The sequence below is a fragment of the Phoxinus phoxinus genome (genome assembly GCF_949152265.1).
Source record: "Phoxinus phoxinus genome assembly, chromosome: 24".
NCBI lineage: Eukaryota > Metazoa > Chordata > Actinopteri > Cypriniformes > Leuciscidae > Phoxinus > Phoxinus phoxinus.
Genome location: NC_136899.1, coordinates 19,951,516 through 19,965,082, shown reverse-complemented (window position 1 = coordinate 19,965,082; position 13,567 = coordinate 19,951,516). Strand labels below are relative to the sequence as shown.

At 37.4% G+C, this 13,567-nt stretch overlaps 1 protein-coding gene across 3 annotated transcripts in view; it reads right to left on the bottom strand.

Annotated features, from left to right (window-relative positions):
• Window positions 1-13,567, bottom strand: part of arhgap21a (Rho GTPase activating protein 21a) — a 102,140-nt gene that overhangs the window by 31,143 nt on the left and 57,430 nt on the right. For all 3 annotated transcript variants that reach the window (XM_079602708.1, XM_079602706.1, XM_079602707.1), the window contains one exon: window positions 2,714-2,806. In XM_079602708.1, the coding sequence (XP_079458834.1) occupies window positions 2,714-2,806 (93 nt within the window). The remainder of the gene's footprint in view (window positions 1-2,713; window positions 2,807-13,567) is intronic.

The window sequence follows — 13,567 nt, the reverse complement described above, 5'->3', positions numbered from 1 at the left end:
GGAAAACAATCAGAGTGAGCCAGCAGCGAGATATTGTGGATAATTGTGGGAACATGTGTCCTGGACCCTCCCAAAAGTCTGTCCACTGAGACCAACATAGTAATAACTTCTCAATGTTTCTTTGGGTCCAGACTGATCACACTTACATAACACTTCAGCTGCTTATGAGGAAGTCCTGCCAATGCATTTTGGATGCTGGCTGATGGTATGACCTCTTGCCTGGTTTACCTCCAACTGTTTAGTAGTGATGCCTTCATGCATCAGTTAACCACAGATTTGTGTCTTAAGGGGGCTGACAAGCAGGATGTGTGCTCTATCTGTGCTATTTTTATATTTGCTAGTGTACATACAGTATGTGTCAGATGGATGTATTTGGATGTTGCATTTTTAAAGTGCCCCAATTTTGTTCTCCTACAACAGGTTTCCATGCATCTAAGGTCAAAAAGTAATACATCATATAAATTGCAGAATCTACTCTTTTCTCATACTGTCTGAAACGGTTTGATAAAGGATTCCGTCTCTCTAAACCCCTCCTTTCTGAGAGCCTACTCTGCTCTGATTGGTCAGATTAACTATTCTGTTGTAATTGGTCTACCGCTTACAGCACGTGTCGGAAGCGAAAAGCCTATTACCATATCTGTATTTCAGCTCCGGGGGCTTCCTCAGCACTTGATACACAGTGATACGAACAGTAACAACGTCAGTTTTACCGAATCAATTCGAGCTTGAGTTCTCGTTCTTTGGAAGTGCATGCAAAGTGGATTTGCTTTCACAGCGAAGAAAACAGTGTCTTCTCCACGTGTCGACAACAAAAACCAACCTCTTCTAGACCTCAGCTACAACTACAGTGTTTGAGGACCGGTCAAAATAGACGTTGTTTGTAAGAAGCCAATGAAGACCGTAGGCTAGCATTATGCAAATTTGTTACAAACCTTTGTAGGTTTGAGCAGGATATAAGGCTGGAATTACTGAAGACTCGGTTCAGAATTGGTTCTTATACGCTACGTATATGAAAGGTAATATCAGAAAAACCATAATAGCGGAACTTTAAGACGGTGTAATAGATAAATAATTTAAACAAAATCTCACCTGGTCTCAAAATCTCACCAATGTTAGTTTTAAAACAACGGACTAGGGGTGTCACAATATACTAGTATTGATGATAATGAAGGGTTTCACGATTTCGAATCAAAATTAAGTCACAATCTCGAACTTCGAATAAAAAAATGTAATCGTCGATGCTGCCACGCCCCCATGTCACGTCCGTTCGACTTGCGAAGCGGAAAAAAACACGCGTGTTGAAGTGCTGGGAGTCAACCTCCTCTAACTTAGCTACAGCCGGTCAAAAGATAGCATGGCAACTGCAGGAGACCCATCGACAGAACTTGAACCCCCTCCTCTTTCACTGAAGTTGCCGGTGTGGAAGTATTTTGGATTTCCAGTGAGTAATATTGACAACGTTCGCGCTTCAAGAAAGCCACAGTTTGCAAGCTCTGCTACGTGCGTGTTTCATATTCTTCCACTGGCAGCACGACTAACATGGCATGGCAGGGCATCTTCGCAGCCACCACAAAAACATAGATTTATCTGTTAAACCAACAACTGTTTGTTTGTTCTGTTGTGAACTTGAATGTCATCTTCTGTGAAGAAGACTGCAGTTACAAAAGAGAAACTAGATGGCAGGTTATTTTGCTCAAGTTTCCAATTGACTGACGATATACGTTATTGTTACATTATGTTGTTAAAGGACAAGTTCGGTATTTTACACTTAAAGCCCTGTTTTCAGATCGTTTCTGATGAAATAGAACGGTTAAGACTGAAATTTGGACACATGCTGCTGGCCCGAGAATTTTCGGTTTCTCTCGCTTCCCCCCCACCTCCACAATGGCTGCATAGGTGCACAGGAATAATCCTTCCTAAAACGCATTAAACTTTCGTTTACAAAGACGTGAAACTCACCGAGTGGTCAGGGGTGTTCCCTGACCACTCGGTGAGTTTCACGTCCTTGTAAAGGAAAGTTTAATGCGTTTTAGGAAGGATTATTCCTGTGCACTTATGCAGCCATTGTGGAGGTGGGGGGGAAAGCGAAAGAAAACAAAAATTCTCGGGCCAGCAGCATGTGTCCAAATTTCAATCTTAACCGTTCTATTTCATCAGAAACGATCTGAAAACAGGGCTTTAAGTGTAAAATACCGAACTCGTCCTTTAATAAATGTTTTCAATTTGACAATGTAGTGTGGTACATTGCGAACAAAGGTCAGATATTATATTGCACAAAAATATTTAGCCAGTGTGGAAGCTTTTGGACAGGGCATTAGACATCCCAGTCTGCAGGGCTTATGTAACATTTTTGGTTACAAACACTCTCTCCACTTCTCTATAGTTGTATTTTGAGATTGTGATTCATTGGCCAAAAAAAGAGAGAAAACACAAAATAAAGTTAAAGATGAATCTGACTGATATTATAATTTATATTTTTCCCCCCAGAATTTCTATAGATATTGTGATAAAAACGTTATTGTGAATTCTTTTGGCCAAGATAATCATCTAGTGAAAATCGGATATAGTGATAGGCCTACAACGGACCAATCAGAACAATTTGCAAAAAAAATGTACGGTCTTAAACTGTAATTTAGCAACATCCTAATTTTGAATAACGGACATCAAATACGGGCATTAAAACATGTCACGAGACTTGTACAAGAACCAGTACCTGTGCAGAGTCCAGCTCCATGTGCGGGGCCGTCCTCTTTCACCTGCTTGACAAAGATGGTGTCCATTGGCTCCAGTCTGTTCCTCTGTCTCCCTGATGGCACGAGACAAAGAGCGAGAGTCACTTGAGAGTCATCAAAAACAAAAAGCAAGCAGGGAACTTTCACAAATTCTATGATTTTTCATGTTGGAATATCTAATAAAACCTTGTCAAGCCTTGGTCATGTCCTCTCTTTTTCTCGTGCATTTTCCAAATGAAATCGGTAATATCGCACAGACTTATAGTGCACAACGAGACAGCACATGTTAATCTACTGTGCTCTAGTCATGCTCATGGAATCCTCTGTGGGAATCTCTCATAATCTGATCTGAGTAAAGCATAAGATAATATAAGATATGCGCATGCCTACGTGTGTGAGAGTGTGTGTACTATGCACATATTTGACGGGGCTAGATCATGCTGACAGCCGCATGCCTGTAGGGATACACTAAGTATGTGTGCTGTCTGAAGCACTGCAGCTACAAATGATGACTGAACGCCTACATTATGACACACAGCACTGATTAATATGCAATATCCAATGCTGATGCTGCACACCATATTGTGAGTCGTAAACATTTATCAGCTAACTCGTCCGTTACTTTTGGACATGTTGTCAACAGTAAAAATCTTACTCCATTATACATAGAAACAGCATAACAAAGCTTTTTAAAAAGTGCATCATCTCTGGGACAACTGCGACAAACCAACATAATGAATTATCAGCTTGCATAGACCAACAAGGAATCTGAACGTTTTCATAATTTTCAATGAAGGAGGAAAATCTGTATAATTCTGTGGAATGTAGGGCTGCACGGAAAAATCTATTTGCGATTGTTCTCATAAAAATTAAGATATATATTTTTTCGAGGTTTAATGTGCATGTAGGGCTGCACAATTTGGCCAAAATGTATGATTATATATCAATATGGATATATAATAATCATAATCATTTTGAATAGAACACAATAAAAACAAAATAAGAAATATTACCATTATTTTACTGTAAAATAAATTTACAGTATAAAATAATAGTTATATTAAAAATGTATGCTCACACACAGTAAAAAAACTTTGCACTGAAACACGCAGAGTAAATATTAATTTTGTTAAATCACAGTTTCTGAGCTTTGATAAGCTCACAATATCTGATTTATTTCCATTAATTGTGCAGCCCTTGTGGAATATGTTTAACAGAGACTAACCGAATTAATACCAAACAAACGCCCAAGCGGCAAGAGATGTGTAGCTTTGCAAATGTCTGCTGTTCAAACTCTGCAGAATCCTACGGACACAGATTATGTGCTGACCTACATGTAGAGTAGTTTGGGATCAGAAAAATTCAATCCACATCAACACAGAAAAGTGCAATGCAGAAAAAAACATTCACCAATCCCACAAAATCACTGATGCAAACAGATACATCTTACTTGTGCTTGCACTAACATATAGCCACACACAAAAAGCAGTGTGTAATGCTGTTACACTGATGTGTGGTGTCAGGCTCCCTCTACAAGCACGTGAGGTAATGCAGAAGATTTTCACCATGTACTGAATGATGTAATACCTTACTGGCCACATAACATACTGAGCATGCTCTGGCTCTGACATACATCTGAGTGTGTATGTGTACATGCATTCGTTTCTGACTATAACTTATTTATAGTTTTTGAATTCTACAAAATGAATGTTTATATGTCAAATCAATTGTATTTATATAGCACTTTATAAAACACAGCTGTGAGGGCATCACAAAATGCAGGAATAGTTGCAATTCAAGTAGAGGTACAACAAAGCAGCTCTGCAGAAGTTCATACAGTCTAAGTGAATTAAATGCTACTGCTACAGTAGTTTCAGTCTCAGCTGAAAGCCAAACGAAACAGTGGCAAGAAACCAAAATGAACTTACAGATAATATCATATTGATTAAATAAAAGGCCACCTAAGTGTACTTAAAGAGCACACTTTTATGACTATAAATATACGTTTAAAAGGAGCACTTTTGTTCAAATGTTTCATGCCTTAAAATTGCTTGAATGTAACTCTACACCCTAGAGTTCTATGAATATGCAAATGAGCCCCGCCTCCACTCACTCACAGCAGCTCAGAGATCCACTAGTTGACGATCACACATTGACCTGATTGGTTACAAGGTAGTTTGTGACGTCAGAAACACCAGCGATTTCAAACCGTGTTTTTGAGACTGTCTTTGGTTCACTGCAGTTTTACGGAGAAAATACTCAGCAATGGTGTTGACTTGTGAATTTGCACATGGTTTGTCTTAAAGCAAATTAAAAACACCACAGACATATAGACAACATTAAAAAGCTTTATTTTCACCACAGGGGGGCTTTAATAATCTTTTGACATGCTTTAAAAAAAGTACACTTATTTTGATATGCTGACTTTTGCGATAAATTGCCACAATGATGAAAAAAACATCATGTGGTCCAAAAAAAAAAAAGAAAAAAAGAGAAGACTTTTTGACTGAGTAGCCCTGGTTTACCCAATACTGAATATTAATCCATATCCCGTAGAGGGCAGTGATTCATATGATCAATTGAGGGCTCTAGTAATGAGATACCATCAATGGCTCAGTACCAGACCAGGAGGTTAATATTTTATTCCATTACATATGATTTGTGATGCAATCTGATTACTATTGGCATCTCCTGTGAGGCTTTGTTTAATACGATATGGCTCATCCTCATCTATCGAATCAGGCTGCCAAGACTAGACGTTTAATGGCTGTGCTTTACTGAGAGGTGGATGTCCCACTGATACAGTTACACTATTACAGCCATCGACTAATGGGCTGTGGACGGTAATCACAATATCTGTGTAAAGGTCATTTAAAATGTACTAAAACCTGCAACGCAGCAAAATAATTGGAATGCTGAGTTGTACATACTATAAATTATGATTTTCTGAATAAATTTTAAAGTGTCTTTTCATAGTTTAGAGACTAACGGCTGCAACTCTGATGTGAATGTGTCCACATGTGCGATGATGTTTCACACTAGCCTCTGTGCCAAATTCTCTGCCGTCCCTCGGGTGACTCATTCAAACATGCTTTTCTTCAACACATCAATAGAGGGCAGAGGAGGGCATGCTGAAAACCGTCTTTGTGTGGACAGGTTTGTGTTGCCCCCTCAGCGTCTGGAATCTCTTTTGTTAGTCTGTGTGAGTATGTATGAACTCAATAAGGAATAAGGAACAATGCTCCCACAACAAACACACTGCTTTTACCGGCCATTTGCTTCTCCCTAGATCACAGTATAAAACTAAAAGCCCCAAAGTGCAGTTCATATCCCAGTGTTCTCGTCTACCGAGCTCTTTCTTCTTTCAGCGTGAGGTGTATACAGTAAATGACTGATGTTTTAGCTTGAACCACACTCACCCTCAAAACCCAGCCAGCGTCAACACACAATATGACTTATTGTGAGAAATCGAAGTCTGATCCGCTGTAGGCAATCTGCACTTGAACCGCAAACTGTGTTGAACGAGTGTCAGGGAGTTTTCGGGTACACAGTGCTCTAGGGTTTGTGGAGAAAATGAGTTCAACCCAAAACCAGGCTCAGTGGGAACTGCCGAAATCACTTGATTTACACAAGTATACCCAGCTCTGCTCTACTGTACATAGACCCCGATATGATCAGTGAAGTTCTTCATTCATCAAAAAAAAAAAAAAAAAAAAAACTTCGTTTTAGCCTGATTTTGTTCTAAATGACAAGCATTCGTTGTTCGGTTTTACCTAAAGTACACTAGCAATCAAAAGTTTGGAATAATTAGGTTTTTAAAAGATTTTGAAAGAAGTGTCTTATGTTCACCAAGGCTGCATTTATTAAATACAGTATTTTACAGTAAATTACAATTTAAAATAACTGTTCTTATCCATGTTGAAAACAGTTCTTGCTGCTTATTATTATTGTGGAAACCATAATACATGTTTTTTCATGATTCTTTGATAAATAGTAAGTTCAAAAGAACAGCATTTATTTGAAATAGAAATCTTTTGTAATATTGCAAATGTCTTTACTGTCATTTTTTAACAATTTAATATATCCTTGGTGAAATTAGGTATTCATTTATTTTCTTTTATCTTACTTACCCCCAAACTTTTAAAAGGTAGTGAATCACGGTTTTCACAAAATATTAAGCAGTACAACCGTTTTCAACATCAAAACTAAAAAAAAAAAGTTTCCTGAGCATATTACAATAATTTCTGAAGGATCACGTGAAACTGAACACTGGAGTAAAAATTCAGGAATAAATGACATTTTTAAATATATTAAAATAGAAAGTGGTTATTTTAAATTGTATTTAAATAAAACTGTATGTAGGGTCCAATTCTCACTATTAACTAGTTGCTTATTAACATACCTATTAGGAAATTGGCTGATTATTTGTACGTATTAAGCACATATTAAAGCCTTATTCTGCATGACCATATTCTACATCCCTTAATCCACCCAATACCTAAACTTAACAACTAACTTACTAACTATAATTAAGCAGTAATCAGGAGTTTATTGAGGAACAACTTGTAGTTAATAGTGATAATTGGACCCTAATCTAAAGTGCGACTGAAACTTCTTTCCCTCAAAAAAAATAAACATGTAATTATTCCAAACGTTGACCGGTAGTGACCGGGGTCTTTAGCCTGAGACAGTCAGTGAAATAACTTTTGCATACAAAAATGGTAGCCTAACCTCTTTATAATATCCACCTCCAATTTGATTGGCTGATTGCACAAATTTGATACAATGAGTTGTGCCAAACTCTGCTCTATATTATTTTCTCTAGTATTTTCCAGTCTCTCTATTTGACCTAATCTTTCCTCTGTCTTTTTTTCCGTCTCTGTGTGTGTTATTTTGGCTAAAGTCTCTCGTGCGCAGCTGGCCCTCCTGTTGTTTTGTGTTGGATAATGTTGTTTGGCAGCGGTTGGGAGGACGCCCATTCCCTTGATTCCCCTCAACATTACACAGCAGGGCCAAATTCCTGCACAACACAACACTGACTCTCTCTTTCTATCTCTCACTCTCAGACCGAGGAGGGAGAGAGGGAATGAATAAGGAATTGGACTTGGTATGCTGCACAAGTGTAAAATAAAGACATGAATGCCCATCTTTCATCTGACTGACAGAAACTATTGTGAACAGAAAACTGAACTACTTTGCAAATGATAGTATTATGACAGTGCAGAGAAAACTCAGATCCATGAACTTACCGTATATGAAATGGAAGTAGGCTAAATATACCCTAATATTCACATATTTGTTTCATACAGTATATTCTAAATGGCAAGTCATTTTATTTGAAATCCAGTATAAAAACCAAGCCAAAAGATCAGTGACCCAATGTGTGTTTTTACCCATCATCACTCTGAGCTGTCACTTATGTCTGTTGCCTACAAACCACTTCTTACACACATCTCAATAAAGCTGCACAAGCTGCCACCTCAGTTTAACACAAAACATCTGGGTAATACATCAATCCATTACAGAGATCAGTGACCAGTCATGTCTGGCATTAGCTTTACAGTTTTTCCAATGGTGATACCAATATCTAGAGAGCATGGTGATAGACATATATAGGCCAAGTTTGGATATTTTGAGTTTATCTGCAATTTTGTCCACATTAAATAAAGTAGTTAAATAGTTAAAGATAATGTGTTTCATTAGTTTTTGCTGAAACTGGTACAGAGAATGGTGAAATTTTACTGGTAATATACCAACTACTGAAATGTTGGTATCGTGACAACACTAGAACGCAGTATCTAACAATAAAAATGTCAAAATAAATCATTTTGAAAAAAAAAAAAAAGTTAGACCGTTTGCACATATTTTATCAAATATTAAATGTTTTAAGTGGATAATTCACCCGAAAATGTAAATACCATCATCATTTACTATTGGTTACCCTTTATGTCTGTCTGTGGGTTGTGCACTTTTATTTAACCAATGAAAGTGTTAAAAAGAGCTTGTGGCTAAACCTCGTAACCTCATTGGATTCTCAAACTGTCGGTAAAGACTCATAATTCCACCCCTCCTCTATCGTGGATGAATTGAATCAATTACGATTCGATTCAGGGGTATATCTATCGATATTATGATGTGCCTAAGGTGCCTCTAAAAACAAAAACAAAAAAAATATATATATATATATTGTGTGTGTGTATATTTATATTTACATATGTATATGTCTCATACATGTATTATATAAACAAAAACTAAGATGCGATTTTCTAAGATGGTTAGATGCGATTAATCACGATCACATTTTGCCAAAATCCTGCATACTGCACACAATATACATAATACACATTCCAAAAAAAAAAAAAAAAAGTACAAGTATAGTATTACAACACTACACTGGACCTGTTCATCTGTAATCAGGTGCAGAAATATAGCGGAGGTTGAGGACAGCAGCCAAGCTTTTGTGTGACAGGAGAGCCAAAAGCACATTGTTTTTGGGAACCCAGAGCTCTCTTATTTACGAGCGTTCTCCATATCTTCTGCAGTCAGGCAGCACTAGTGTAATAAAGCAGCGGAGACACTAGAGTTGGTGTCTGGAGTGCATCCAAACCGAGTCTGGACCCAGAGCGCAAGGTGGGGTTTTACTGCTCCTCCAAGAATCATGCAGAATTCTATTTGCTTGTGCTCTTGCTCCATTCCCTGTCCTCATGGACACCACCCAAAACATTGGCAAGAAAACAAAATGAAATGAAATATCTCTGGCATGTATTTTCATAGAAAAGGAAAACAAATATTTGAACAGATGTTGACTTTTTTATTTTTACGGCATATTTTTTCAACTGTAGCAAAGTCTTAAAGCACAACACAATGGGGATAACTCACTACGAATGATCTGTGACTGCTGATATGTTTATTTGCATTGTTTTAAAGTGCCTATTTTTTTTTAAAGGTTCCTAATTTTGTTTTGAAGGTCTCCTACAATAGGTTTACATAGGTTTAATTCTCTCATAATATTGCTGCATAACCTCTTTTCTCACAGTGTCTGAATCAGTTTGATAAAAGATTCAGTCTCTATAGACCCCTCCTTTCCAAGAGCCTACTCCGCTCTGATTGGTCAGATGACTTAGTCTGTTGTGATTGGTCTAACCACTTACAGCACATGTTGGAAACGCTATGCTCATTACCATATCTGTATTACAGCTCCGGAAGCTTCCTCAGCACTTGATACACAATGATACGAACAGTAATGATGGTGTCGGTTTTATCGTATCAACTCAAGCTTGGGCCCTCCTCCTTTATAAGTGCATGCCAAGTGGATTTGCTTTCGCAGCGGAGAAAACAGCATCTTCTAGACATGTCGTTAAACACGAATCAAACTCTTACAGGCCTCAGCTACACCTACAGTGTTTGAACTTTGCATACCTTTTACATTCACAAAAAGCTATATCACACATTACAAGAAAGGTATCCAAAAATGCATTTTAAGGTATAATACAAATCATGTAATTTAGCAAAAAAACTGATCTCAATTTGCAAGGGGAAATTGCCCTTTTAATACAAATAAATGCAACCATACAGTGGTGGAAACAAGTGAGTGAGTGTTTTCTTGAGGGTGTTCCCAACCTTTTCCTTGTGGAACTTGGAAATTGGTTTAACATCAAATTCTAAACTTCCATAATCATAGAAGAGAGAGAAGAGAGTTTTCACAGTGGGCGGGGCCCACATATTTTAACAAATATATTGTATAAATATTTGTAAAAAAAAAACATTTTTATTTATACATTACTTTATATTTATGATAACATTTTATATTAAACACAATTAACTTTTTATGTCACATATGGATAGGAGATGGTTTTCCAATAAACCTGTTTACAACCAGCTTTTTGTGGGTTGTAGTGTCTTGTTAACTGAAATTGCTGAATTTGGTGCATTCTATAATGAAATGCAGTGTTTGCGCGCAAAAACAAACTAACAAACAAACAAACAAAAACTAAAATGACAAAACGGTTTAGTAAAAATGGCGCAATATGTGAATTTTCCCTCTGCTCAACACCTTACACATCTCGTTTAAGGGTGAGAGGAATGATGGCAAATGAGTCAAATATATTCTGGGGTGTACAGCTTTAAAGCAAAAGTCAACAAACACATACAAACATTGTGTCATTCTTTCAAACACATTTTAAAGGCAGTAAGAGCGCTGATCTCATAAAGCTGTTTATACACAGCTCAAATTGGAAGATATCCAACGATTCCACCCAGATTGTCTGCACGTGGAGTGCAGATCTCCATCCACACACATGCCTGTGGCTTCTTCTGCATACGTTACACAAATAAACATCCTAATTACTGTGAGGAAACATCTAGTCCTATGCAATGATAAGAAGCAAAAGAGGAAGAAAACATCCTAGTTTGTCTTGTTTGGTGACACGATGTGGAAACCCACATTTCTCTGAGGTATTTCTTAGTGGTTGTTTGTTCATATGACAGCAGACTAAGATTTGAAAAAACTATCCACAAGCAGATGAGAGCAAATGCTTGATTCAAAAACTTGATTTCGCTCATTGCATTCTGAAAAGTGTAAGCCAGGATGTAAGTTATAAAGCAAAGCAAATTAAAAAATTTAAGTAATCGTTCAGAAAAAAAAAGAAGAATACTGTCATAATTTCCACACTCTCAGCTCATTATAAACCTGAGAGAAAACAAAATATTTGCTTTTTTTTGTTTGTAGATCACACAAAATGAGGTCAAAAGAATAATAATAAAAAATAAAAATAAAACATACAGTAGATTTAACAGTTTTGTTCCTACTATATTGTGTGGAGTGCCAGGATGTGACCAAGACAGCTCCATCATTTTGCGAGCAATTGTTGATAGAATTTTTTTTCGCACAATATTGGAAATATTTCCATTTTAAACCATAAAGGCAAGCCAGTAGATATCACACAATCAATGTGCAATTTTTTTTGCTCTATTATGGTGATGAAGAAGTCTCAAACCCCAGTCAATTATTCACTACAGAAAGTAAAAACTTTAGAGTAAACAAACATGATGGGCAAGAAGAAATAGCAATAATAAAATTTGCGGGAAAAAAGAACAAAGTTTGGATGAATTAGTGTTATGGTTCTGTCAGCTTGCTTTCTGATTGGGTACCGTTTCGTTTGTGACAATAAATACGTAGAGCACGTGCGAGTGTGTCCTCGGGTTTGTTCCCTCCACACAACAGGAGTTCTAATCGTAAAGATTCAACATGTTGGGTACTTACGATTTGAGATCAGTGCAGCCCCAACGTTCTTCTGAAGAGATTCAATCACTCTTAAAGGATTAGTTCACTTTCAAATAAAAATGTCATGATAATTTACTCACTCCCATGTCATCCAAGATGTCCATGTCTTTCTTTCTTCAGTCGAAAAGAAATTAAGGTATGAGGAAAACATTCTAGGATTTTTCTCCATATAATAGACTTCAATGGAAACCAACGGTTTGAAGGTTCAAATATCAGTCTCAATGCAGCTTCAAAGTCTCGACACGATCCCAGCTGAGAAATAAGGGTCTTATCTAACGAAACGATCGGCCATTTTCTAAAAAAAACAAAAAACAATTATATACTTTTTAACCACAAATGCCCGTCTTGTACCATCTCTGAGATGTGCCACGCATCATCTCGTTGTCTATGTCTTTTTTTTTAAGCGCAGCTTTTCTAGAGTCTGCATGTTTGAGATTTGATTCTGCTTGTGTGCGTGATGCAATCAGATTTCACAATCCGTTAAGATTTAAAAACTCTTGTAGTCTGAGGCCGGCTTTAAGGTACAAATCACTATGATAAAGAAAGGCATTCAAGTTATATAAAGAAACCAGAATATCACAGAGACTCATTTGGGTTCTTTTGACATGGGCCAGAAATCATCTCCAAACAAGCTAGCAATGTTATAGCAGGAGCAAGTGCCAAGAGCACACTGAAGTATGAAGAGTATTATTGCCCTTCAGCAGAGTAATACAAGCTGCCAAATGAAGGCGTGTGTTACACATGCGGGCAGCATTTCCTTAACACTACAATAAATCTGTGTGTGTGTGTGAGTCTCAAGTTACCCCCCCCCCCCCCCCCCCCTGTTGCAGAACTCTCTGGAATGCACCATTTAGGAACGGTTACGAGAAATTTCTGCTGCTCAATTTCCTGCAGGAAAAGCTCTTTACCAAATCTTTAACTGAAAGGCAGATCAATTGGCTACAGCTGTTCTAGGGAACATCACTACACATCCGTCAGCTGTAAGTGGACATCAATATATCTTTAGCTCTGCCTGTAAATGGGCTGTAATTGGTGCCTTAATTACTACAGACAATTTAGCATGTTGGAATTACTTTAATTGTGAATTAGTTTCCTATTTGGGCATACAGAACTTGACTGTAATCAAATCTCGAATGCCTATTTGCTTTTATATAACTACATTTAAAAAATATTAAGGACACAAATGATCATTGAAACATTTAGTTGCCATTCTTCTATACAGAAAAATCTCTAAGGTTAATAGAGTCCTAAAGCTGGAATGCTGTATTGACCAATCACTGAGAGCCTGAGTTCATATATCTGTTAATATATCTCTAAAACAGACGAGTTCTTTGAGAGCATGCAGGACTCTACATACTGACCTCACACTAAAGGTTTTGTATGGCAGGGAGATATGTTGAAGTGAGTGTGCGTGCAGTAAAAATTACAAATACGTGCAGCAGATGAAAGCCAGAGTGGGTTTTCCTGTTGTCATAATGGGGCGAATCAGACGTGATTTAGATATGAATGAGGGGAAATCTGACAAACACTGCAGCAGAACGAGTGAGAGAGA